The sequence below is a fragment of the Saccopteryx bilineata genome, chromosome 7 (assembly GCF_036850765.1).
Source record: "Saccopteryx bilineata isolate mSacBil1 chromosome 7, mSacBil1_pri_phased_curated, whole genome shotgun sequence".
Lineage (NCBI taxonomy): Eukaryota > Metazoa > Chordata > Mammalia > Chiroptera > Emballonuridae > Saccopteryx > Saccopteryx bilineata.
This window is the reverse complement of record NC_089496.1, coordinates 76796206-76822510: the sequence shown is the minus strand read 5'-3', so window position 1 is coordinate 76822510 and position 26305 is coordinate 76796206. Positions and strand designations below refer to the sequence as shown.

General features: G+C 43.2%; 2 protein-coding genes across 2 annotated transcripts; one reads left to right on the top strand and one right to left on the bottom strand.

Annotated features, from left to right (window-relative positions):
* Positions 1–780: 780 nt before the first annotated feature.
* On the bottom strand, positions 781–14885 carry IFIT1 (interferon induced protein with tetratricopeptide repeats 1). The gene is made up of 2 exons (XM_066239411.1): positions 14772–14885; positions 781–7045 (listed from the first exon to the last, which is right to left on the bottom strand). The coding sequence occupies exons 1-2, from the start codon at positions 14774–14776 to the stop codon at positions 5614–5616; spliced, it is 1437 nt and encodes a 478-aa protein (XP_066095508.1). The 5' UTR covers positions 14777–14885; the 3' UTR covers positions 781–5613.
* Positions 14886–21607: 6722 nt separating this feature from the next.
* Positions 21608–22213, top strand: LOC136310384 (proteasome maturation protein). The gene has a single exon (XM_066238914.1). The coding sequence runs from the start codon at positions 21686–21688 to the stop codon at positions 22109–22111; it is 426 nt and encodes a 141-aa protein (XP_066095011.1). The 5' UTR covers positions 21608–21685; the 3' UTR covers positions 22112–22213.
* Positions 22214–26305: the final 4092 nt, after the last annotated feature.

The window sequence follows — 26305 nt, the reverse complement described above, 5'->3', positions numbered from 1 at the left end:
TTGAGCGCGGGCTCATTTGGTTTGAGCAAAGCTCACCAGCTTGGACCCAAGGTCGCTGGCTTAAACAAGGGGTTACTCGTTCTGCTGTAGCCCCATAGTCAAGGCACATATGAGAAAGCAATCAATGAACAACTAAGGTGTCACGACAAAAAACTAATGATTGATGCTTCTCATCTCTCTCCATTCCTGTCTGTCTGTCCCTATCTATCCCTCTCTCTGACTGTCTCTGTAAAAAACATAAAATAAGAAAAATTTCTTCCTTTAATTATAAAAAGAAAATTGTCAGACTTAGAGGAATCAAATCCAGGCATAACAGAAAAGTTTTTCAAGGAAGTGCAGATTTTTTTTTTCTTTTGTATTTTTCTGAAGCTGGAAACGGGGAGAGACAGTCAGACAAACTCCCGCATGCGCCCGACCGGGATCCACCCGGCACGCCCACCAGGGGCGATGCTCTGCCCCTCCGGGGCGTCGCTCTGCCGCAACCAGAGCCACTCTAGCACCTGAGGCAGAGGCCAAGGAGCCATCCCCAACGCCTGGGCCATCTTTGCTCCAATGGAGCCTTGGCTGCGGGAGGGGAAGAGAGAGACAGAGAGGAAGGGGGTGGGGGAGAAGCAGATGGGCGCTTCTCCTATGTGCCCTGGCCGGGAATCAAACCTGGGTCCCCCACACGCCAGGCCGACACTCTACCGCTGAGCCAACCGGCCAGGGCCTGAAGTGCAGAATTTTTACCAGACATGTTTTCAATATATCGAAGAATGGTCTGAAACAAACATCACGGGAAATAACAGTTTTCAATGGTGTTTTTTTTTTTTTACTTCATCACAAGTATATTGGACAGATATTGAATCTTGTCTTGAGTTTTTATCTAAAGAAATGCCAGACATCAAAATAGACTACAACTGTCTCTTTGAAGAACTTAGAAGACTGAATGTATACTTAAATTCTGAAAAATTAATACAATGGGAAAATGAACACATCAAAATTAATAAAAGATGGGTGGAAATATGTGGGTAGAGCGCAGAGCGCATTGCTAGCAGCTGTGGCTGATGCAATGCTGTGAGAACACTCCAGCACCTGAAACCCTCCTAGGCACACCCAGGAGGGAGCTCGCCCGCTGTGGGGAGGTGGCTCAGCACCACCCAGGCAGCTCCCTGACCTTTTCGGCCATTGGCTGTGAAGGACACGCTGTAACACCCCGTATAGGCTGAACCTGTGTATATAAGCTGGCCTATTTCCTGAATAAAGCAGATCTGCGGCACTGAATCTGGTCTCCAGAGTTGGGTCTCTGCGTCTTCGTTGTCCTCACCCCCGGTGGGCCTTGTCCACAGAAATATTCAGCCATTTCAAAAATGAACATATTCCATGTGAAAATTTATTTATTCTCGTTCAATTTACATTGTGCTGCCCTGGAACTAATGCAGCAGTTGAAAGATTTTTTTCAATTTCTAATGATTTTTGGACAAGTGAGAAATCAAGATTGAATGTTGATCCTCTATCTGCAGCACTTGCCGTAAAATTCAATATGAAGGATATTTCTTGTTCAGATATTTTCAGTATATTGTTACACGATGATACATTGACAAAAATTCATTGAATTATTCATTCAATAATTTTTTACAATTATTATTAAAAATTAATAGACATGTAAGCATAATTACAATATAAAATATTACAAATGTTTTTGTTATGCATTTATCACATTATAGTGTATTATTGTTGCAATGAATAAAATGCTTCTTTTATTTATGATATTGTTTTCTTCAATTTATTTTTGCCCTCCTTTTCATTGTAAAAAAGTTGGTCACCTTAGTTAAAGAGACCTCTTGGTAATGCCTGGAGATCTTCATGTGTAAATTTGGCAATAGTGTTGTCAGTACCAAACAACATCTATTTTTCTGGATTTGCTGCTTATTGTCTCCCTCTGCGAGCATCTAGGCCAGGCATCCCCAAACTACGGCCAGGCCCGCAGGCTGCATGCGACCCCCTGAGGCCATTTATCCAGCCCCCGCCGCACTTCCGGAAGGGGCGCCTCTTTCATTGGTGGTCAACACTGTATGTGGCGGCCCTCCAATGGTCTGAGGGACAGTGAACTGGCCCCCTATGTAAAAAGTTTGGGGGCCCCTAATAGGCTATCCCACACTTCTTTTCCTGAGCTCTGGGAAGTATAGAGATCTCTTTCAGAGTTGGGAAGGATGGGCCTCAGAGATGGTATCAGGTCATAAGACATACTAGGTAACCACGATCGCTGGAGATTGTCAAACATATGTCACACAAACACATTACATATCTGCAGACTCTCTTTGTATGAATGAGCTCTGGCTTCTGGTGCAGATGATGCACAGCAATACCTGGGAAGAGTTGCCTAATAAAGAACCGACCAATTCAATGATTTACTTTGAATATAAATATCTGAGTTGGCAGAGGTTAGATTTATTTTATCACCACACAACCTCCTTTCCCAAACAAAAGCACTGTAAGGCATTGTTTTTGTGAAATCTGATAAATCTCTTCTTTTAGTGATAATAAAGTTGGGAGGATTGCTTCTATGGAACCCTGATGCCTGCCCATCAATGTTATAAATTTTGCTCACTCTAATTCCTATAAAATTTTAGTAGCAATCCAAAGCCCGGCTCATTATTTCTGAAAATTCCTTGGGGACAGAGGTGGATTTAATGGCGGGAGCACTGAACGCACGCCCTGGACCCCGACTTCTGAAGGGCCCTGCAAACCCCCAACTTTACACTTTTTTCTAATGACACCAAGTCTGGTTTCATATGTGCAATTTTAACATTAATAGTACATGATACTTTTTATTTATTTAAAAATATAGTTAACGTGTATTTTTTTTTTTTTTTTTTTGTATTTTTCTGAAGCTGGAAACAGGGAGGCAGTCAGACTCCCGCATGCGCCCAACCGGAATCCACCCGGCATGCCCACCAGGGGGCGATGCTCTGCCCATCTGGGGCATCGTTCTGTTGCGACCAGAGCCAGTCTAGCGCCTGAGGCAGAGGCCATGGAGCCATCCCCAGCGCCCAGGCCAACTTTGCTCCAATGGAGCCTTGGCTGCGGGAAGGGAAGAGAGAGACAGAGAGGAAGGAGAGGGGGAGGGGTGGAGAAGCAGATGGGTGCTTCTCCTGTGTGCCCTGGCTGGAGATCGAACCCGGGACTTCCGCAGGCCAGGCCGACGCTCTACCACTGAGCAAACCGGCCAGGGCTGTTAACATGTATTTTTATTTTCCCTGTCTCTTTCTTTTTTTTAAGGGGCCCAATACTTTCTTCTGCGCCCGAGGCCTCAACTGACCTTACTCTGCCTCTGCTTGGGAACTTATATTCTCATGGATTTAGGGGTCTCCATCAAGAAATATAAGAAGCCTAGAAGCTTAATGTACAAAAGGATTAACCCCAGAGTCTCCAGGGAAAGTAGGGCTCTGCCAACACTATAATTTTAGTCCATTGAAACCTATTTCAGATTTCTGACCTGCAGAACTATAAGATAATACATCTATGTGTTTTCAAGCCATCAAGTTTGTGATAATTTGTTACAGCCACAATAGCAAATTATGTTTATCCTCACCCAAAACATACACAGCAATGAAAAACAGTAACATTGCTTCATTTAATGCTTTTAAAAATATTATTTGTTGTGCAATGCCTTTTAGTAAAATGTCATAATCAAAGGTGATTGCCACACATGGTCTCTCATTTAGTATCCGTTTCATATTTCTTTTTTTTATTTTTATTTATTTATTTATTTATTTATAGAGACAGAGCAAGAGTCAGAGAGAGGGATAGATAGGGACAGACAGACAGGAACGCAGGGAGATGAGAAGCATCAATTACCAGTTTTTTGGCACTTTAGTTGTTCATTGATTGCTTTCTCATATGTGCCTTGACTGTGGGGCTACAGCAGACTGAGTAACCCCTTGCTCAAGCCAGCAACCTTGGGTCCAAGCTGGTGAGCTTTGCTCAAACTAGATGAGCCCGCACTCAAGCTGGTGGCTTCGGGGTCTTGAACCTGGGTCCTCTGCATCCAGTCCGATGCTCTATCCACTGCGCCACCGCCTGGTCAGGCCAGTTCATATTTCTTGATCTAACTACATCAATACCAGCAAATGACTGAATAAATAATGCTTCTAATAAACTGGCATAAACAAGATAAACTGTTTGGAACAATTGACAGTTAACTATATTTCAAGCATCTTCACAGAAAAAGCTGACCTTTGACTGTGTTTTTGTTTTATCATCTGTTTTCCTCACTAGGTTGTAAACTCTATGAGATTTGGGTAAAATGCCTGCTTTGCTCATTGAAAGAAAGCAGAATATGCCACCCCAAATATGCCACATCTTGAGCTGATGGCAATTGAGAAGAAGCAGATATAAGAAAAGCTCTCGGGCTATCACACATCTGCCTATGACAGCACATAAATTCATGAAGTTGTCCCACCTTCCCTCTCTACAAGGAGAGACAGAAATTAATCACCTGAGACGACAGCAGGCGCTTATCAGCTCTGTCACTACCAAAGGAATGGACATTACAAATCTTACTAACAAGCAACTATCTCTCATTAGTTTTCCCCATATATCTCCCTTCTATCCTTCGCCACCCTAGAAACTCAAAGTTCTTTTTCTTTGTCTTATCACTTCTCTAAAAATTTATTATTCTCTTGTTAAGATGTTATATAAATCCAAGTTCTAACCACCTTTTTGAGTTACTCATCATGGGTACTGCCATGTGCATGTGAGATACACACTTGAATAAGCTTTTGTTTATTTTTTTCTTGTTAATATGTTTTTGGTAAGTATAACTTATGAGGCCCCAGCCAATGAACCTAAAATGAATAGAGGAAAAAGAATTTTTCCCTCTTATATCACCATAGTATTTTTTAAAATATTTTATTCATTCTAGAGAGGAAAGAGAGAGAGAGAGAAAAGAGGGGGAGCAGCAGGAAGCATCAAATCCCATGTGCCTTGACCAGGCAAGCCTGGGGTTTCGAACTGGTGACCTCAGCATTTCCAGCCAACGCTTTATCCACTGCGCCACCACAGGCCAGGCTACCATAGTATTTTTTATATCAAGCACTGAAAACTATTTTTTGACAAAATGAATGAATCATTTTACTTTATGTAAGTGCAGTGTTTTATTTGCTACAAATCTGCTTAACAAATTATTTTTACTATATAACATTCATAGAGAAATGGTTTATGTCTCTCTTCCTCTCACACACAGAGACATATATATTCTGTTTTACTATGTTCTGAATACAAGTCATATTTTATCAGTTTTGAATAATTGTTCAAAAATTACATGTTTCTGAAAGCAGCAAGCAGAGAAGATGATTAATACATGTCAACCTACAATCAAATGCAATATGACAGTGGTCCATACTTCACCTACGGCAGCGGTTCTCAACCTGTGGGTCGCGACCCCAGCGGGGTCGCCTAAAGCCATCGGAAAATACATAATGCCTATCAGGTATTTACATTCCGAATCATAACTGTAGCAAAATTACAGTTAGGAAATAGCCACCAAAATTATTTTTTGGTTTGGGGTCACCGCAACATGAGGAACTGTATTGCGGGGTCACGGCATTAGAAAGGTTGAGAACCACTGACCTACGGGCTGTGTCCCACAGAGTTCTCGGAGTCTGCAGCCAGCCTCAGGGCGCACTCATAGCACTCCAGGGCTTGATTCATTTCTCCTTTCAGTTTGTGCAGGAGCCCAAGGATGCTCAAGCTTTCCATGTCTGATGCATTTCTCTGAAGTTTCTTTGAAACCAATTTCTCCAAAGCACTGATACTTTTATTTCTCGCAAATGATGGCCTCTCTATTTTTATTGCTTTTAAATAATAGATAATAGCATCAACTTCAGATTTCTTTTGATATTCCTGAAATTGACCATAGTATAAATATATCTCTTGCAGTTTTTCTTTTTCAAGTGATTTCATGTGTAACGCTTTCTGATAAAGCTCTTCGGCTTTTATGCAGTTGCCTATTTCTATATACATATTTGCTAGGTTTATATAAACGATTTCAAATGTGGGCTTCTGTTCTAGAGCAAATTCAAAATGAAATATGGCTAATCTTGCTATTCTGTTTATATTTTCTCTATCCCGTCCTCTAGGCTGCCCCTTTGCAGCTTTCTTTATTTCAATAATTTGTGATCTATAGCAAATTCCTATCTGGTGATGCAGGAAGGCAGAGGAGGGTGTTGCCTGCAAAGCCATTTTTAAGAACTGAAGAGATTTATCTCTAGAGCCTTTTCTTCGATAAAACATGGCCGCATATCTAAAGACGTAGGCCTGCGAAGATGTGTTGTTCAGTGCCTCCTCAATGTACTTTTCTCCCTCATCTTCTTGTCCTACATCCTGAAGCTTCAGGGCAAGCAGAACCTTAATGTAGGAATCTTCTGGATTTAGCTGGACAGCCCGTTTTAGGGGGTCCAGACTAAGTGCCCCAGGAACCTCTGCTGTTTTGTTAAGTCTATCCAGACGATAGGTAATAATTGCATACCCGGTGTTGAATTCAGGGTTTTCAGGCTCTGCTTCTAGAGCCTTTGCAAAGCAGGCTTTGGCCCGTTCGGAACCCTTCCTTCCACATTTCAGCAAGGCCCACCCTTCCTCGCAGTCCATTTCCGGACACTCCACTGCATAGCAGGAGGCACTGGCAAACTTCTTGCAAGTGTGCTCCACCTTGTCCAGGTAGATCTGAGCTTCTGCCGGTCTGCCCATGTGGTAATACAGCCAGGCATAGTTGCCCCAGGCAACCAGCCTTCTCACGTCTGATTGGCCGGCATTTTCTGGCTGCAGTAAGTCTTCAGCTTCTTTCAAACTCTCCAGAGCTTCCTTATTCTGGCCTTTCAGGTGTCTCACATAGGCCAGGAAGTGGTATATTCCCACATTAAATTTTGTGTCTAGGAACTCAATCTCATCAAAGACCCTACTTTCTAAATCCATCAGTTCAGAATCTTCAATTGGCAACTTCCAAGTGAAGTGACATCTCAACTGCTCCAGCCTGTCTTTGACCTGATCTTCATCAGCAGTCTTACTGTGAAAACAAAAGCAGGTTTTCTTTGTTAGCAGAAGAGCAGCCAATGCAAAGAAGCCAGATACAACATTTCACCTTCACAGCTTAGCCTTGGAAAGGACACACCTGCCCTGAATTTTTCAGTTTGTCTGCAGTTGATCCTTGAGCAACATGGGTGTGAACTGGCTGGATCCACTTGTACCTGGAGATATACAGTGTGTCCGTAAAGTCACGGTGCACTTTTGACCAGTCACAGGAAAGCAACAAAAGACGATAGAAATGTGAAATCTGCACCTAATAAAAGGAAAACCCTCCCAGTTTCTGTAGGATGATGTGGCAGCATGTGCGCATGCGCAGGTGATGACGTAACACTGTGTATAGAGCGGAGCAGCCCAAGGCCATGCCAGTCGAGATGTGGACGGTACAGAGGAAAGGTCAGTTTGTTCTGTGGCTCACTAAATTCGAATCCATGACCAAAGTGCAACATGAATATCGGCACGTTTATAATGAAGCGCCACCACATAGGAATAACATTACTCGGTGGGATAAGCAGTTGAAAGAAACCTGCAGTTTGGTGGAGAAACCCCGTTCTGGTAGGCCATCAGTCAGTGATGAGTCTGTAGAGGGATAGCTACCTAAGGAGCCCTCTAAAATCTGTGTGAGCCCACATCGAACTGCACTGAACAGGTATGAAACTGGGAGAGTTTTCCTTTTATTTGGTGCAGATTTCACATTTCTATTGTCTTTTGTTGCTTTCCTGTGACCGGTCAAAAGTGCACTATGACTTTATGGACACACTGTATATATCTATATCTACCTATATCTAGACATAGATATAGATATAGAATTTTTTTTTTCCTTAGCGAGAGGAGGGGAGGCAGAGAGACAGACTCCCACATGTGCCCTGATCGGGATCAACCTGGCAAGTCCACTAGAAGGCGATGCTTTGCCCATCTGGGGCCCTTGCTCTCTTGCAACTGGAGCCATTTTTTTTTCTTTTTTAGCACCTGAGATGGAGGCCATGGAGCCATCCTCAGCATGCGGGATATATTTCAATAAACATAGTCAACCCATCTTATCAGAGGTTTCACACGCAGGGATTCAACCAACTGTGGATGGAAAACAGTACTTTCATAGTCCCACCTGTAGATGGAAAATACAGTACTGTGTTTGATGTGTGGTTGGTTGAATCCACGAATGGGAAGGGCTGACTGTAGAGTTTAAAGTAACAGGGCGTTTTCGAACGTGTGGGGATGGGAGTTTAGGCAGTGTGATTGGAATCCTTACCTTCTATGCTGTTCAGTGGTCAACTGTATTTCTAAAATCTGCATGGAGTTTGAATGCAATTAGCTTGGCTCCATATGCTGGCTCTAGCACTCCATCCAAGCAACCTGTTTGGGCTTCAGAGTCCCGTTTGTAAAATAGTCCCATTTGTAAAATAGTACTTATAACACTGGGTTTTGTGAAGATTTATTAGCCATATATATACATTACTTAGAGCAGGGGTCCCCAAACTTTTTACACAGGGGGGCAGTTCACTGTCCCTCAGACCGTTGGAGGGCCGGACTATAAAAAAAACTATGAGCAAATCCCTATGCACACTGCACATATCTTATTTTAAAGTAAAAAAACAAAACGGGAACAAATACAATATTTAAAATAAAGAACAAGTAAATTTAAATCAATAAGCTGACCAGTATTTCAATGGGAACTATGGTCCTGCTTTTGGCTAATGAGATGGTCAATGTGCTCCTCTCACTGACCACCAATAAAAGAGGTACCCCTTCCGGAAGTGCGGCGGGGGCTGGATAAATGGCCTCAGGGGGCCGCATGTGGCCCGCGGGCCGTAGTTTGGGGACCCCTGACTTAGAGCATATTAAGTGCTATATAAGAATTTCCTATTTTCCTATTAATATAGTTTAGACAGAGCCCAGGGAGAAATGCAGAACCTCAGGAACTCCATCTGCAGATTATGCAACAAAATAAGACAACCTTAAAGAGATCATTTTGACCAATTATTTTTTGCACTTCTTATTTGGAAATAATTGTAGGTTCACAGAAAGTGGCAAAGGTAGTATATAATTTCAGTGCACACTTCAACTAGTTTCTCCCAATGATTACCTTTTTAACAAATGTAGTACAATATCAAAAGTAGAAAATTGAAATTGGTATAATATTTGTATAGATCAATGTCACTTTATAACACGACTAAATCTATGGAACCAACACCTCAATCAAGATTCAAAACTATCCCATCATCACAAATATCTCCCTTATACTGTCCCTTAATAGTCACGTGTGTCTCCTCCTTCCCTCCTCAGAAATCCCTCACCTCAGATAACCACTATTCTGTTCTTTTTTTTTTTTTTTTTTTTTTTTTGAAGCTGGAAACGGGGAGCATGCACCCGACCGGGATCCACCCGGCACGCCCACCAGGGGGCGAAGCTCTGCCCACCAGGGGGCGATGCTCTGCCCCTCCGGGGCGTCACTATGCCGCGACCAGAGCCACTCCAGCGCCTGGGGCAGAGGCCAAGAAGCCATCCCCAGCGCCCGGGCCATCTTTGCTCCGATGGAGCCTTGGCTGCGGGAGGGGAAGAGACAGAGAGGAAGGAGGGGCGGGGGGTGGAGAAGCAAATGGGCGCTTCTCCTGCGCTTCTCCTGTGTGCCCTGGCCGGGAATCGAACCAGGGTCCCCCGCACGCCAGGCCGACGATCTACCGCTGAGCCAACCGGCCAGGGCCTATTCTGTTCTTTATAATATTGTCATTTCAAAAGTGTCATATAAACAGAATCATACAGTATGTGATTTTTGGAGATTGGCTCTTTTCCCTCATCACTGACACCTCAGCTGTTTCCAGTGTAAACCTATTACAACTGCTGTGAACAGTTGTGTCTTTTGTCTGTACAAACAAAAAAATTAATTTTCATTTCTCAGGGATAAATGACCAGGGGTGTAATGGCTAGGTCATATGATAGGTGTGTGCTTACATTTCTAATTCTTTTAAATTAATTTTAGATGGTGGCACAGTGGGTAAAAGCGTCGACCTGGAACGCTGAGGTCGCTGGTTCAAAACCCCAGGCTTGCCTGGTCAAGGCACATATGGGAGTTGATGCTTCCTGCTCCTCCCTCTGTTCTTTCTATCTCTTTCCTCTCTCTGTCTCTTTCTCTCTCTGTGTCTCCTCTCTCTAAAAAAATGAATAAATAAAATGTAAAAAATAAATTAAAAAAAATTTTTTTTAAATAAATTAATTTTAGAGAGAAACAAAGACAGAGAGAGAAATTGGTTGTTCCTCTGATTTATGCATTCATTGGATGATTTTTGGTTGATTCTTGCATGTGCCCTGTCTGGTTGGGGATCAAACCCGCAACCTTGGATTCTCAAGGACAATGCTCTAACAACAGAAACTTCCAAACTATTTTTTAGAATATTTTATCAATTTTCATTCTTTACTTTTCTTTTTTTGTTTGTTTGTTTTTTTGGTAGAAAGAGGGACAGACAGACAGAAAGGGAGAGAGATGAGAAGCATCAACTCATAGTTGCGGCACCTTACTTGTTCATTGATTGCTTCTTACATGTGTCTTGATCGGGAGTCTCCAGCTGATCCAGTGATCCCTTGCTCAAGCCAGCAACCTTGGGCTCTAGCCAGAGACCTTTGGGCTCAAGCCAGTGACAATGGGGTCATATATATGGTCCTATGCTCACTCAAGTGATGCTGAACTCAAGCTGGTGAGCCAGCGCTCAAGCTGGTTACTTCAAGGTTTTGAATTTGGGTCCTCGGGGTCCCAAGCTGACACTATATCCACTGCACCACTGCCTGGTCAAGCTCAATCTACATTCCTATTAGCAATGTATGAACGTTCCAGTTATTTGAATCCTTACCAGCATTTCCTTTCTCACTATACAAAAAAATTTTTAGCTCTTCTAGTAAATGTGTGATCTTGCCTCCATTTTCCTAATGCCTACTGGTGTGAACACCTTTTCATGTGTTTATTTGTCATCCACATATCCTCTTTGTTTAATTATCTCTTCATACTTTTTGCCTATTTTTTAGGTGGTTTGTTTGTTTTTTATTGTAAGGTTTTGAGAATTCTTTATAGATTCTAGATATGAATCCTATGTGAGGTACGTGGTTTTCAAATATTTCCTCTTAGTGTGTAGTTTGTATTTATATTCTTTAATAAGATCGTTTGAATGGTAAACATTTTTACTTTTGATGAAGTGTAATTAATTGCTTTTGTTTCTCTTATGGATCATGCTTTTTGTATCATGTCCAGGAAGTCTTCACCAAGCCCAAGGTCCTGAGATTTTCTTCTATGATATCTTTGTTTTGCTTTTTAAAAAATTTTTCTCAGTGAGAAGCGGGGAGGTAGAGAGACAGACTCCCGCATGCACCCGACCAGGATCCACCCGACATGCCCACCAGGGGGCGATGCTCTGCCCACCTGGGGCATTGCTCCATTGCAACTGGAGCCATTCTAGCGCCTGAGGCGGAGGCCATGGAGCCATCTCAGTGCCCGGGCCAACTTTTCTTCAATGGAGCTTTGGCAGCATGAGGGGAAGAGAGAGATAAAGAGAAAGGAGAGGGGGAAGGGTGGAGAAGCAGATGGGCACTTCTCCTGTGTGCCCTGGCCAGGAATCGAACCCGAGACTTTCACATGCCAGGCCAAAGCTCTATCACTGAGTGAAACGGCCAGGGCTGATTTCTTTGTTTCTTTGTTTTGGGTTTATTTGTAATATCTTGCTGATACATTTTTATGATGGCAAGTTTAAAATCCCTGTTAGACAATACTAACACCTGTGTCATTTTAGTGTTATCTGATTATTCTTTCTCATTCACATTGACATTTTCTGGGTACTTGGTATGACAAGCAATTGCAGGTTGAAACCTGGACATTTGTGTGTTATGAGATTTGGAGTCACATTTATACCTGTTTTAGCAGGCCTCCTCTAATAGCACTGAGCTAGGGGAAAGGAAGGACACCTCATTCCACACTGCCAGATCAGGTAGAAATCATTTACACACTTGTCTTTTATTAGTAAGTTACGGAGGGCCTCGGCTCCTTGATGTTGATGGATGGGGGTGGCAGCTCAGACTCCCTCTGAGCTTCTACAGTCACTATGCTGGCTGTGAGGAGCTGGTGTGCCTTGTTACTCTTCTCTTATCAGCCTTAACTGATGCTGATAAGTAAGGTGAGTAGGAAAAATGCTGAACTCCACTAGGCCTCTGGGTAGTGGTGAAAATCCTGAGCTCTACTTGGCCTCTCTGACATCACCTCTTGGGAAGTGAGCGAGCATTCTTTACCACCAGGTAGGGGGTTGATGTTCAGAATCCACTTGTGGGCCCTGGCCGGTTGGCTCAGCGGTAGAGCGTCGGCCTGGCGTGCAGGAGTCCCGGGTTCGATTCCCGGCCAGGGCACACAGGAGAGACTGCCTCCCTGTTTCCAGCTTCAGAAAAATAAAAAAATAAAAAAAACAGAGGTACTGACATAAAGATCACTTAAACTTTATTATGTTCTTATAGGCCCTATTTCCAAATACAGTCACATGGAGGGTAAGGACTTCAAAATATGGATTTAGGGGTGGACGCAATTCAGTCCATAACAATGGTCAAATGATTTTTGACACATGTGCCGAGAACATTTAATGGGGAAAGATAAGTGTTTCAACAATGTGTTGGGAAAACTAGATATCCACATGCAAAAGAATGAAGTTGGACCCTTACATTAGAACATATACAAAAAAAAGTAACTCAAAAGGGATCAAAAACCTAAATATAAGACCTAAAACTATGAAAATCTGAAAAGAAGACATAGGGGAAAAGCTCTATGACAGTGTATTTGGCAATGATTTTTTAGACATGATACCAAAAGCACAAGCCACAAAGTAAAAATGGATAAATTGGATGTCATCAAAGTTGAAAACTTTTGTGCATCAAAAGACACTGTATTTACCACATGTAAATTTTATCTTACATGTATTTTATCAAAATAAAAAAAACGTATTATTAACCTGAACAGAAATTCTTCAAATTATATATGTATATTTTTTCTAGGATATGTTGAAAAAAACACAAAAGCATTATAATAAAAGAGCCAATTAGTAGGCTATCTGAAATTATCTCATAAACCCCCACTGGTACCCTTTAAGAAATACTGGTTTAAAAGTTAAATAAGGTGTCATTGGATAAAGACTATGGTTCATGTCTCAGCACTATCACTTATTACATATATATATATATATATATATATATATTTTTTTTTTTTTTTTTTTTTTCCCTGAAGCTGGAAACGGGGAGGCAGTCAGACAGACTCCTGCATGCGCCCAACTGGGATCCACCCGGCATGCCCACCAGGGGGTGATGCTCTGCCCCTCTGGGGCGTTGCTCTGTCGAGACCAGAGCCACTCTAGCGCCTGAGGCAGAGGCCATGGAGCCATCCCCAGCGCCCGGGCAAACTTTGCTCCAATGGAGCCTCTGCTGCGGGAGGGGAAGAGAGAGACAGAGAGGAAGGAGAGGGGGAGGGTGAAGAAGCAGATGGGCGCCTCTCCTGTGTGCCCTGGCCGGGAATCGAACCCGGGACTTCCACACGCCAGGCCAATGCTCTACCACTGAGCCAACCGGCCAGGGCTATTACCAATATTTTTAAATTGAAGATTCATTATTACGCAATCAGTATGAGTACCTCATAGTTTCTTCTGAGGGTTAAATGCAATAATTTACAGAACAATTTTAGAATCCAGGTGGCACTTAATAAACATTCAGGAAGTGATGGCTACTTATATATTATAATAATTATTATTATCAGTGACAACACAATCTATCTGTCTGTGGACCAAAGCAGAGAGGAGGATTGATCCAAGTCCCATAATTGTGCATTTTCTGGAAATTTTGCCCCTTCAAAATTTTACCCACTGGAGAGCTAAGGGACAATTTACAGATCAAATTGGATTACTGTCTTTTTTAAAATCTGCTGATATCAGGGATCATTTGAATCTACCTTCAATTTGGACAACACAGAAATGCCCACATTAGGTCCTTTAGCTAAGGAAGATGTGGATGTTACCTGGTGCAGGAGTCCAGCCAAGCCCGGGGGGACACAAGGCTATTAAGTTATTTGTAGTTCACCCTGCTTCCCCAGAGGACAGGTCATCTTTAGTCTTAAACCCAGTTGGACTGAGAGGGCCTGATTCGGGCTTCAGGAGTGAAGGTAGTGAGACCAGAAGCCCACAGAGGAAATGCAGTGAGGCCTCCTACCTCTTCCCCACCGTATCTCCCTCAACACATCTGGGAGACCTTACGACCAGGGTGGCTCACACAGCTGTGTGGGTCCTACATTTCCTCCAAAGGGACAAGCCAGCTAAAAGCTCCGTCTCTCTCCAGACAAACTGTCCACTCCCTCCCTATGTCACACAGAAGTGAGTTCAATGGAAAATAATTTCAAAGGTTAGGATCATCTCTGCCCTGCAAAATTCTTTTCCCATTTCCTTCCTCTTCTTTGGGCTTCAACATGAGATAAGCCTTCTTGGGATGATACAAAAATGAAAACACCTGAATGAATAAACCAGTTTATGTGTGTATGTGAATGTACACACACACGCGCGTGCAAACACACACTCAAACCACAAGCAGATGCTGCAACAGAAGAGTTAGGAAACTTGACATCACTGAAGCTAAGCCTGTTGAGAAAGCAATGATTAATTTTTTTTTTCAGAAACTTTAGAAAGGCAGAGAAGCAGAGAAAGCCTTACCTCATGGTTGTTATGAATTAGGCAGCAGTTAAGCAGTGTTTTGCTAAGCTGGGTGGTTTCTCTCAGGTCTGGCCAGCCTGTCTTGAAGATTTTCAGTTGGCTTTTAAGCCCTAAAACAAGGCTATATAAAGGAGATCCACATCAACCAATGAGGTAACCTGTGGGCGTGTTCTTGCAAGAATACAGTGGAAACCAGGGTAAAAACCAACTGGAAAGTGAAACTGAAGTCAAGAGTTCCTGCTGAGGAAAGTGAAACTAAAACAGTGATCATATTCTTTGTTTCGTTTTAAAAGGGACTGAGGAGAACATGGTGAAGTACACAGCCTTAGTGATATTAGGGTTCTTATCTGAGGCCATCCCCGGGTTCATAGACACCTGGGAGCGAGGAGATGCCATTATGCGGAGTTCACTGAACCTGGAGCCAGGGACATCTGTGACAATTGGCTGTTTGCACTTGCCAAGGTCTGTCTGTGCCTGTGTGCTCATCTGGAAACAGAAATTGCTCATTTTACGGTATAAAGTTCTTCAAATCTCAGAACTGGAGTCTTAACCCAATATTATTCCCATTTTCTGAGAACTGTGTCTTACTCATTATTCAGTGCCTTTGCATAGCCTTCTGGAGAGGCGTCAATGACAATAAGAGGCCCGTAACCTCTTTCTTATACACAGAAACAGAGAAAATGCATGTGCTACCATCTTGAAACTTTAAACAAAACATATTACGCCTGAATGACAATATTTTCTTATTTTTAATGCTCTCTATTGTCGTGATCTAATGTGTTCTTATGCCCCAAACATGACTGTCACATCCATGCAAGAGCATTGTCGGGCCCTCTTGGTGCCATTGGCCTCCAGCCTGTTCCACATCATCTTTACTCATGATGGTTGTGCTAAGAAATGAAGAACAGTAAGTGCTGAGACTCGGATCCTGGGGACAGTTTAGTCTCCTATTAACAGGAGTTGGCCAAGCTCCTGTTTCTGTTTTCATTGGAAGTTGCCCCACTCTCCTGATACCTGCAAAAAAAGTGCAGGTGATTCCCCAGCAGATTTGCAAAGCAAACTTATTTCCAACCACATTAATTTAATCATTGGAAAATGCTTACCAACAGGAGACAATGAGACTTGCTTTGCTGGAAAGTTGACACTGAAGTATTTAATCTATAACATATATATGTGGGTACCATTGTCAGCCATGTTTTCCCATGTGGTCTGAAAATAATAAAAACAAAGGAATCTTGCCTGACCAGGTGGTGGCGCAGTGGATAGAGTGTTGGACTGGGACGCAGAGGACCCAGGTTCGAGACCCCGAGGTCACCAGCTTGAGCACAGGCTCATTGGGTTTGAGCAAGGCTCACCAGCTTGAGCCCAAGGTCGCTGGCTCAAGCAAGGGGTCACTCGTTCTGCTGTAGCCCCCGGTCAAGGCACATATGAGAAATCAATCAATGAACTAAGGAACCGCAATGAAGAATTGATGCTTCTCATCTCTCTCCCTTCCTGTCTGTCTGTCCCTCTCTCTGACTCTCTCTGTCTTTGCCACAAAAGGAAAAAACAACAACAACAAGGGAATCTTAGTCACAGAGAAGAATAGCAAGTGATTGAACAACAACAAGAAAATAGAGACTTTGAGACAAGAGATAGAAAGTTCTGATGGTATATCTAGTCCTCAGCTTCACCATTAAGAGCCAAGAGGCAAGGGCCATGTGTTGTGTCTTACGAGGTTTCCAGGTGCGTTCTGAGTTTTACAAAACTGGATTGCCAATGACTGGAACTCAGGTTATATTGAAGGGTGTTCCCAGTGCTGCAAAAGCCCAGTAACTGGTGAGGGTTTGGATCCCAATCTGCTTCACACCCAAGAAGAGAACTTGAGTTCACTGTTGCTTGTCATGCAGATTGGTGGCTGGATTCCAAATGTTCCAGCATGGATACTCACAATCTGTGTCTAATTCTAGCTTCACATTAACCATAGTTCATATAATTTAAGTTTAAACATTAGCAACTACCTGCCACATAAAAGCATGCAAATAAGAGGTGATGATGATGGTGATGGTGAAAAAGATGATTTTCCTTTATCAAGTGTAAGGCCAGTGGCCACGGCTGTCGTGGCCGTGAACATGCAGTTCACATTGGATTCAGGCAGATGGTAAAGGAACTGTGGAGCTGGAGGATGGTGGATCATTCTGTTTATTAAAGTCTCATAACAGCAGACAAGCAAAAAAGCAGGGAAGACTGCTTCCCTTTCTCTTAGGGCTCCCAAAGCCCCGACTCACTCTCTGGCTGTCTCAGAGTCATAGACCTCCACCAGCCTCGGCAGGGCTCCCAAGCCCCTTAGCTCTCTCTTTCTCTCTTTCTCTTTCTGTCTCTCCACTCTCTCTTCACTCTTCCTAGCAAAACAGGCTATATCTGGGTCCATTGCTATGTTCAGTTTTTTGTTGAATCAGAGTTCATTGCTAATATTAGTTTTTTCTTTTTGTATCATGGTCCAATGCTAGATTTAATTTTTTGTTGTATCTGGGTCCATTGCTAAAACTAGTTTTTTTGTTGTGTCAGGGTCCATTGCTAGATTTAGTTATTCTTTGTATCAAGGTCCATTGCTAGATTTACTTTTTGTTATATCAGGGTCAATTGTTAAAATTAGTTTTTTCTTTGTATCCAGGTCCATTTCTAGATTAAGTTTTTAGTTTTATCAGGGTTCATTGCTAGACTTAGTTTGTCATTGTATCAGGGTCCACTGCTACCATTTAGATTTTTGTCGTATCAGGGTCCATTGCTGGATTTAGTATTTCATTGTATCAGGGTCCATTGCAAAAATTAGTGTCTTCGTTATATCAGGGTCCATTGCTAAACTTAGATTTTTGTTGTATCAGAATCCATTGGGTTTTTTTGTTTGTTTGTTTGTATTTTTCTGAAGTTGGAAATGGGGAGGCAGTCAGACAGACTCCCGCATGCGCCCGACCGGGATCCACCCAGCATGCCCACCAGGGGGCAATGCTCTGCCCATCTAGGGCGTCACTCCATTGCAACCAGAGCCATTCCAGCACCCAAGGCAGAGGCCACAGAGCCATCCCCAGTGCCCGGGCCATCCTTGTTCCAGTGGAGCCTTAGCTGAGGGAAGGGAAGAGAGAGACAGAGAGGAAGGAGAGGGGGAGGGGTGGAGAAGCAGATGGCGCTTCTCCTGTGTGCCCTGGCTGGGAATCGAACCTGGGACTCCTGCATGCCAGGCCGATGCTCCACCACCAAGCCAACCAGCCAGGGCCCCGTTGTTAAAATTATTAAAATTAGGCCCTGGCCAGTTGGCTCAGCGGTAGAGCGTCAGCCTGGCGTGTGGGGGACCCAGGTTCGATTCCTGGCCAGGGCACATAGGAGAAGCACCCATTTGCTTCTCCCCCCCCTCCTTCCTCTCTGTCTCTCTCTTCCCCTCCCACAGCCAAGGCTCCATTGGAGCAAAGATGGCCCGGGTGCTGGGGATGGCTCCTTGGCCTCTGCCCCAGGCGCTAGAGTGCCTCTGGTCGCGGCAGAGCCATGCCCCGGAGGGGCAGAGCATTGCCCCCTGGTGGGCAGAGTGTTGCCCCTGGTGGGCGTGCAGGGTGGATCCCGGTCGGGCACATGCGGGAGTCTGTCTAACTGTCTCTCCCCATTTCCAGCTTCAGAAAAATACAAAAAAAAAAAATTATTAAAATTAGTTTTTTCCTTGTATCAGCATCCATTGCTAAATTAAAGTTTTTGTTGTATCAGGCTACATTGCTATATTTAGTTATTGTTGTATCAGGTTCCTTGCTAAAATTGCTATTTTGTATTATCAGGGTGCATTGCTAGATTTAGTTTTTCATTCTATCAGGGTCCATTTGCTAAAATTAGTTTTTTCATTGTATCATGGTCCATTGTTAGATTTGTTATTTGTTGTAATAGAGTCCCCTTTTAATATTACTCTTTTTATTGTATCAGGGTTCATTGCTAGATTAAATATTTTGTTGTATCAGTGTAAATTGCTAGATTTAGTTTTTCATTGTATCGAATTCAATAGCTAAAATTTGTTTTTTCACTGTATCAGGGTCCATTGCTAGATTTAGTTTTTCATTGAATCAAGGTTCATTACTATATTTAGATTTTCATTGTACCAGGGCCCATTGTTAAAATTAATTTTGTTTTTTCTCATTGCCCATTGCTAGATTTAGTTCTTTGTTGTATCAGGGTCCATTGTTAAAATTAGTTTTTTCGTTGTATCAGGATCCATTGCTAAATTAAAATATTTGTTGTATCAGGGTACATTGCTAGATTTAGTTATCGTTGAATCAGATTTATTCCTAAAATGAGTTTTTTCGTATTATCAGGGTCCATTGCTAAATTTAGTTTTTCAGTGTATCAGGGTCCTTTGCTAGATATAGTTTTCTGTTGTATCACTGTCTATTGCTAGATTTAGTTTCTCGTATTAGTGTCCATTGCTAGATTTGTTTTTTGTTGTATCAAGGTCCATTTTTAAAGTTAGTTTTTCAATGTATTACGATCCATTGCTAGATTAAATTTTTTGCTGTATCACGGTTCATTGCTAAAATTAGTTTTTTTCATTTTATCACGGTCCATGCTAGATTTAATTTTTTGTTGTATCAGGGTTCCTGGCTAAAATTAGGTTCAAGTTTCCTGAGTTAGCATGTGTATATTTTGGATTGCTTTAATATTAACTTTCGCTTAGTTGTTCCATTTAGCTGTGAACTTTTTGGTCGCTTCTCTTAGGAGCTGAGACCTGGGTGGAACCCACAACCTTGGCACACAGGGAGGACACTCCATGCACTGAGACATTGGTCAGGGCACCAGAGGTGTATTTATTTTTATTTTTTCATAATTATCTTTCAGCCAAAATAATTTTAGAATTCCAATTGTAATGTATGTTGCAGGTTATTTAAAATGGTATTTAATAACTGTAAGTATAAGTACTTCCTGGTTTATCTGTTAATACTGATTTCAAGGTTAACTGTTATGAGAATAGGAAACATGGGTTATGTCATTTCAAATCTTTGAAGTTTGTTGTCATTTGCTTTATAGTGCAATTTGGTCCCTTTTAAATATACTCTCAGTGTGTGTCTCTACGAACAGGGGTGGGTGGGTGTGATCTATCAGTGGTCGACCCACTTACCTGCTGTAAAGCCAGTATCCATGGCCACCATCACAGCTGCCTGGCCCGTGCAAGTTCACATTTGATTCGGACAACTGGTAATGAAACAATGGAGCCAAGAACTGGTGAGCCATTAGCTTTAATCCTAGCTTGCACCTGGCGGGCAAGAAATACACACAGTGGGAAAACACTTCCCTTTCCATTCAGGGCTCCCAAAGCCACTGACTTATCCAATTTTCCTAGAATCAAAGGTTTCTACCTCACCAGCCTTATTCACCTCTGTTCCCCCATCTCCTTCTCTCTGCACAAACTCTGCACAAACTGGCTTCTCCTTCAGCACTCCACCATCTTGGCTGCTTCTTCTCTCCTCCACGTGGCCTTTCTCTGCTTTTCTCCAGCATAGGCTCCTCTGCCCCATTTTATAGTGTAGAAATCAAAACCTTTAATCCAATATACAAACAAGGAAGTCTCTGATACAAAGTCACTTATCTGAGGCATAAATGGGATTCCTCATGAGAGTGTACCAACCCACATCATGCAACAGTCAAGGGTGTGGGGAAAAGCTTAGTTTTGAAACTAAGCCTTAGGCTATAATGACCCTGCCTGCTTACAGCCTGTCCCCCACACCCAATGCAAACTATAAGTGAGCAAACATATATATCATATTTACAAACTTATTTGACCAACACCTGCTTAATTTAAGTATGATTTTTACCTCTGTACTAATTTTCTTTTTTTTATGGGAATCTATTGGTTCTGAAAGAGGAGAGGGGTTTTTTGTTGTTTTTTTTACAGAGATAGAGAGAGAATCAGAGAGAGGGATAGACAGACAGGAACGGAGAGAGATGAGAAGCATCAATCATCAGTTTTTCATTGCAACACCTTAGTTGTTCATTGATTGCTTTCTCATATGTGCCTTGACCGTGGGCCTTCAGCAGACCGAGTAACCCCTTGCTCGAGCCAGCGACCTTGGGTCCAAGCTGGTGGGCTTTGCTCAAACCAGATGAGTCCACACTCAAGCTGGCAACCTTGGGGTCTCGAACCTGGGTTCTCCACATCCCAGTCCAATGCTCTATCCACTGTGCCACCGCCTGGTCAGGCTGAAAGAGGTATTTCTATCCCTAAATGAGATAGTTGGATGAAAGCCATGGCTATGCCCTGGCCGGGTAGCTCAGTTAAGCAGAGCATCCTTCTGATACGCCAAGCGTGTAGGCCTGATCCTCAGGGGACATCCAAGAATTAAACAGTGAATGCATGAGATCATAGGTACTGTTCATATTTGGAGTTCATCCATTCTAACAAGTGTGGACGCCATATTATTGTAGTTTGAATTTGTCATTTCCTAATGTTATATATCAGTCAGAGCTTATTTTTGTAAGGTTAGGTACTTGATCTTGTCGACATAAGAAACATGAAACCTTGGGATTTTTTAGGAGTTTATTTGAGCTTAAATGACTCCAAACGTTTGGGATGAAGATCTCCAATCCTGGAGAGACTCTCAGCATAGCAATTTCTTTTTTATTTATTTTTCAAAATCATTTTAGAGGCCTGACCTGTGGTGGTACAGTGGATAAAGCGTTGACCTGGAATGCTGAGATTGCCGGTTCAAAACCCTGGGCTTGCCTGGTCAAGGCACATATGGGAGTTGATGCTTCCTGCTCCTCCTCCCTTCTCTCTCTCTCTCTCTCTTCTCTAAAAAAATGAATAAATAGGGCGGATATGGGGGGGCAACGCCGGAAACGGAAGTGAGCAGTGAGTCCGAACGACAGGAACGGAGATTGGAAGGTGTTTGCAGAGCGAGCTGAAAATGAATACCAGAGGACTTGGATCTCAGCTAAAGGACAGTATTCCAGTTACTGAACTTTCAGCAAGTGGACCTTTTGAAAATCATGATCTTCTTCGAAAAGGTTTTTCTTGTGTGAAAAATGAACTTTTGCCCAGTCATCCTCTTGAATTATCAGAAAAAAATTTCCAGCTCAACCAAGATAAAATGAATTTTTCTACACTGAGGAACATCCAGGGTCTGTTTGCTCCACTAAAACTGCAGATGGAATTCAAGGCAGTGCAACAGGTTCAGCGTCTTCCCTTTCTTCCAAGCTCAAACCTTTCACTGGATATTTTGAGGGGCAATGATGATACTATTGGGTTTGAAGATATTCTTAATGACCCATCACAAAGTGAACAAATGGGAGAACCGCACTTGATGGTGGAATATAAACTCGGTTTAATGTGATGCAGTGTGCTGATCATGGAAATGAGGGGCTATGTCTTGTCTATAGCTGTCTTTTTACTATAATTTTATGTACACAACATTAAAAGTACTGACACATAAGAATTGTTGCCTAAATAGTATCTGATCATTTGAAATTATTTGGGTCTTTGGTTTATGTGACAGTTGAAAGCACTAGAGATGATTTTAAAACTGCTGATTTGTATGAAAACAGTAGTCTTCTATATCTTTAAAAAAGTGTGCTAATGGCTATTAAAAACTGACAGCAGGTTCCAGTTTAGCCTGTTTCTAGGTATTCTGTAAATAGGATTTCGAATACCATCTTCGGCCTTTGCATCTGCAGTCTTCCGAGGGGCCTCTTTCAGAGTCAGCATCCGTAGCTGAGTTCAGTGGCAGCACCTCAGATTAAGTAGGCAGGTATTTTTAGTTTTCCTTGTTTCAGTATAGTTCATCAGTGCTCATGAGAATAATAGCTGCTTTATTGACGCTATTCTTTCATTCTTTCGTGTTGAAAAGTGCAAATTCAGTTGTTTTGATTTTAGTCCTATCTTTAAAGTGAAAAATAAAAGCAACCAGCAGATGTCAAAAAAAAAAAAAAATGAATAAATAATAAAAATCATTTTAGAGAGTGGAGAGAGAGAGAGACCGAGAGAGAAAGGGGGAGGAGCAGAAAGCATCAAATTTCATAAGTGCTTTGACCAGGCAAGCCCAGTCTTTTTTTTTTTTTAATTATTTGTTTGTTTGCTTGTTTTATTTTAGAGGGTAGAGGGAGGGAGAGAGAGAGAGCGCGCGAGAGAGGTAATTTCTTTAATGCATGTGAAATAATAAAAAAAAAAGAGGGAAGATTTCAGGAGGGCCTGAGAGCCAGAGCTGGACGGGATGAGCACGTAGGGAAGAGCCTGTGCTATCACCGTTTTGTAGGAGGGGACTGCCAGGGGGCAGGTCAAAGGTATGATCCTATAGATGCACAGAGTCGCCAGACATAGCTGTGATGGCAAAGAGAAACCTTCTGGTAAAGAAGTGATCTGCCAGGGCTGTGAGATCCCACCTCCACCAACTGTTCAATTCGGAAGTTTCTATTGGATCAGGAGGTGGTCCAATCCACGGAACCCTTTCTTGTCCACACTGTGTTCCTCCGCCTGGTGTCTGTTTAAATAAGAATTCATTTTCAATGGGGCTATTTGTTTTAGAGTGCTATGTAAATATTGACCAGAAATGCATTGTAGTTGTTTTTTTTGTTGTTTTTTTTTTTTGTTTGTTTGTTTGTTTTGTATTTTTCTGAAGCTGGAAATGGGGAGAGACAGTCAGACAGACTCCCGCATGCGCCCGACCCGGATCCACTCGGCACACCCACCAGGGACAACGCTCTGCCCACCAGGGGGCGATGCTCTGCCCCTCCGGGGCGTCGCTCTGCCGTGACCAGAGCCACTCTAGCGCCTGGGGCAGAGGCCAAGGAGCCATCCCCAGTGCCCGGGCCATCTTTGCTCCAATGGAGCTTTGGCTGCAGGAGGGGAAGAGAGAGACAGAGAGGAAGGAGGGGGGGTGGAGAAGCAAATGGGCGCTTCTCCTGTGTGCCCTGGCCGGGAATCGAACCTGGGTCCCCCGCATGCCAGGGCGACGCTCTACCGCTGAGCCAACCGGCCAGGGCCTGCATTGTAGTTTTGTCAGTTTATGGAGCAGAAATGTTTCATCAGGTATTTGTTGAATAAGATGTTCTCTCCAGTTTTGGCTTGTGTTTTTATTATGTGAATAATTTTATTTTAAGAGTTGATTCTAATTTTATAAAGTCCCTGGCTTTTTCTATTTCGATGGGTCCCTGAAACCTAGAAGAACTGTGAGGGGCGTGGTGGGCCCTGAGGCCGGAGGCGCGGAGGGAAGGAGGCGGGAGGCGGGGAAAGGCAGGTGCGGGGCGGGCTCAGGCACGCGCAGTCCGGACCACGGTGGGAAGAGGCGCCGGGACCACCGCCAGGCTCCGAGGGAGGCGGTCGCCGAGGCGAGGTGAAGGTGAGGTGCAATTCGATGTACTAACGTGGGTTGTGAAGGAAAAGTGAGAAAGTAGAGAACCGTCTGGTTTTCTTTCTTGCTCATCTGTGTAGGGGAGGCTGTTAAGAGTTGCCTGTGTATCGGTGCGCGGTGTTTTTATTACGTTTCAGTTCCAATGGCATTGTAACCGCCAGTTTAATTTTATTTTGTGGGTTATTGAGAAGTGTATTTGATAACTTGTAGCGATAAGGGCTCTGTAGTTACTTTTTGTTGCGCATTTCTAGAGGAAACGCCAGGAGGGGAAGATGCATCCTTCCCAGGTGTTACCACCGGAGTCCAGTCTAACGCGGTTTTCAAATATGCCGTCAGCGCGATACCCTGGCACCCTCCTGTGGACATCTCGGGGAATGACACCGTAGCGCAGGTGCACAGTACGCCCTCCTGTGGGCATCTTGGGGAATGACACCGTAGTGTAGGTGCACAGTACGCCCTCCTGTGGGCATCTCGGGGAATGACACCGTAGCGCAGGTGCACAGTACGCTCTCCTGTGGGCATCTCGGGGAATGACACCGTAGCGCAGGTGCACAGTACGCTCTCCTGTGGGCATCTCGGGGAATGACACCGTAGCGCAGGTGCACAGTAGAGCGGATCCTCTACGAAGGCAGAATCCACTCTGCCGTTCACGTAAGGTTTTTTTCTGTCCTTACCGATTTTTTTTTAAATTTTATTTATTCATTTGAGATAGGAGAGAGAGAAGGGGGAAGGAACAGGAAGCATCAACTCCCATATGTGCCTTGACCAGGCAGAACAGGGTTTCAAACTGGCGACCTCAGTGTTCCAGGTCGATGCTTTATCCACTGCGCCACCACAGGCCAGGCCTGTCCTTACCGATTTTTTTTGAAGCGGGGTGCCTGTCATTTTTGAAGAAGTGATGGTCCGTCTCTAAATGAGAGAGGTGTGTTGAATAAATCTCAATGATAATTTTTCTTTATTTTATTTTATTTTTTTTTGTAACTGTGCTTGCTGTAAGTGGGAGTTTATGTTACGGAGTTTATAATAAGTACAGGAAAAGTTGGAACTACGGAGTGAATGAAGCTTATCGGTAGGAAGCGCTACTGTTTACAGTGATGGTTTTTGCCCTCAATCGTAACAACAGTTGTATAATATCTATTTGTATAACGTTTGTGTTGGGCAGATAAAATATATTATGCTCACTTTGTTAAAGATGGCGCTGCCCACGTGGAGGCTGTCGCCCAGGTGATATTAATGTGTGTTGGGGGCAGGCAGGATCGTTGTAGCCTGGGGCTTGGTTTTGGGATTAAACCTTTCCCACCCTTTTTGATGTGGGGTGGTACAATCCAATCATGCCTCAGAGAAGTGACTTTGTATTAGAGATTTCCGTATTTTGTATATTGGATTAAAGGTCTGGATTTCTACACTATAAAATGGGGGCAGAACGGGATCTTACTCTCTTGGTTCCTGAGATTATCATTAGAGAGGAGAGAGCAGAGAGCAGAAAGAGGCCATATGGCCAGGAGAAGCAGCCAAGATGGCAGAGTGCTGAGAGAGAAGCCAGTTTGGGCGTAGTTTGTGCAGGGAGAAGGAAGGAGATGGGGAACAGAGGTGAATAAGTCTGGTGAGCTGGAAACCTTTGATTCTAGGAAACTCGGATAAGTCAGTAGCTTTGTGAGCACTGAATGTGAGTGGGTTTTGGAGCCCAGTGTGTGTTTTTACTTGCCTGCCGGGTGCAAGCTAAGATTAAAGATGTTGGCCCATCAGTTTTGGGCTCCATTGTTTCTTTACCGACTGTCCGAATCCAATGCGAACCTGCATGGGCCAGGCTGCTGTGATGGTGGCCGCTGGCTTCTGGCTTTACAGTTTGCCTAATACAGGAAGGTTCCATGGTAGGTTTTTCGTTGTGACTATGAGAAGGAATTAATAATTGTATTCATATTTATTATTGTATTATTTTCAATAGAATGACCATCACCCTTTATCTGCCCCACCCCGTAGAACTTTTTGCTCCGTTTCCCTTGCAATCTGCGCGTCTCTTTTACGGTTATTGCATTTTAGAATGTCGCCTCTGTTGTGTTTCCTGTTTATATTCTCTAAAGCAGTGTTTTTTAACCAGTGTGCCGCGGCACTGATGTGGGGAAATTAAACATGGGTCCCCAAACTACAGCCTGCATGCCGGATACGGCCTGCGGAGGCTAT

Coding starts and splice junctions, on each gene's coding strand:
- LOC136310384 (XM_066238914.1), top strand. CDS start 21,686: ATGAATACCAGAGGACTTGGATCTCAGCTAAAGGACAGTATTCCAGTT.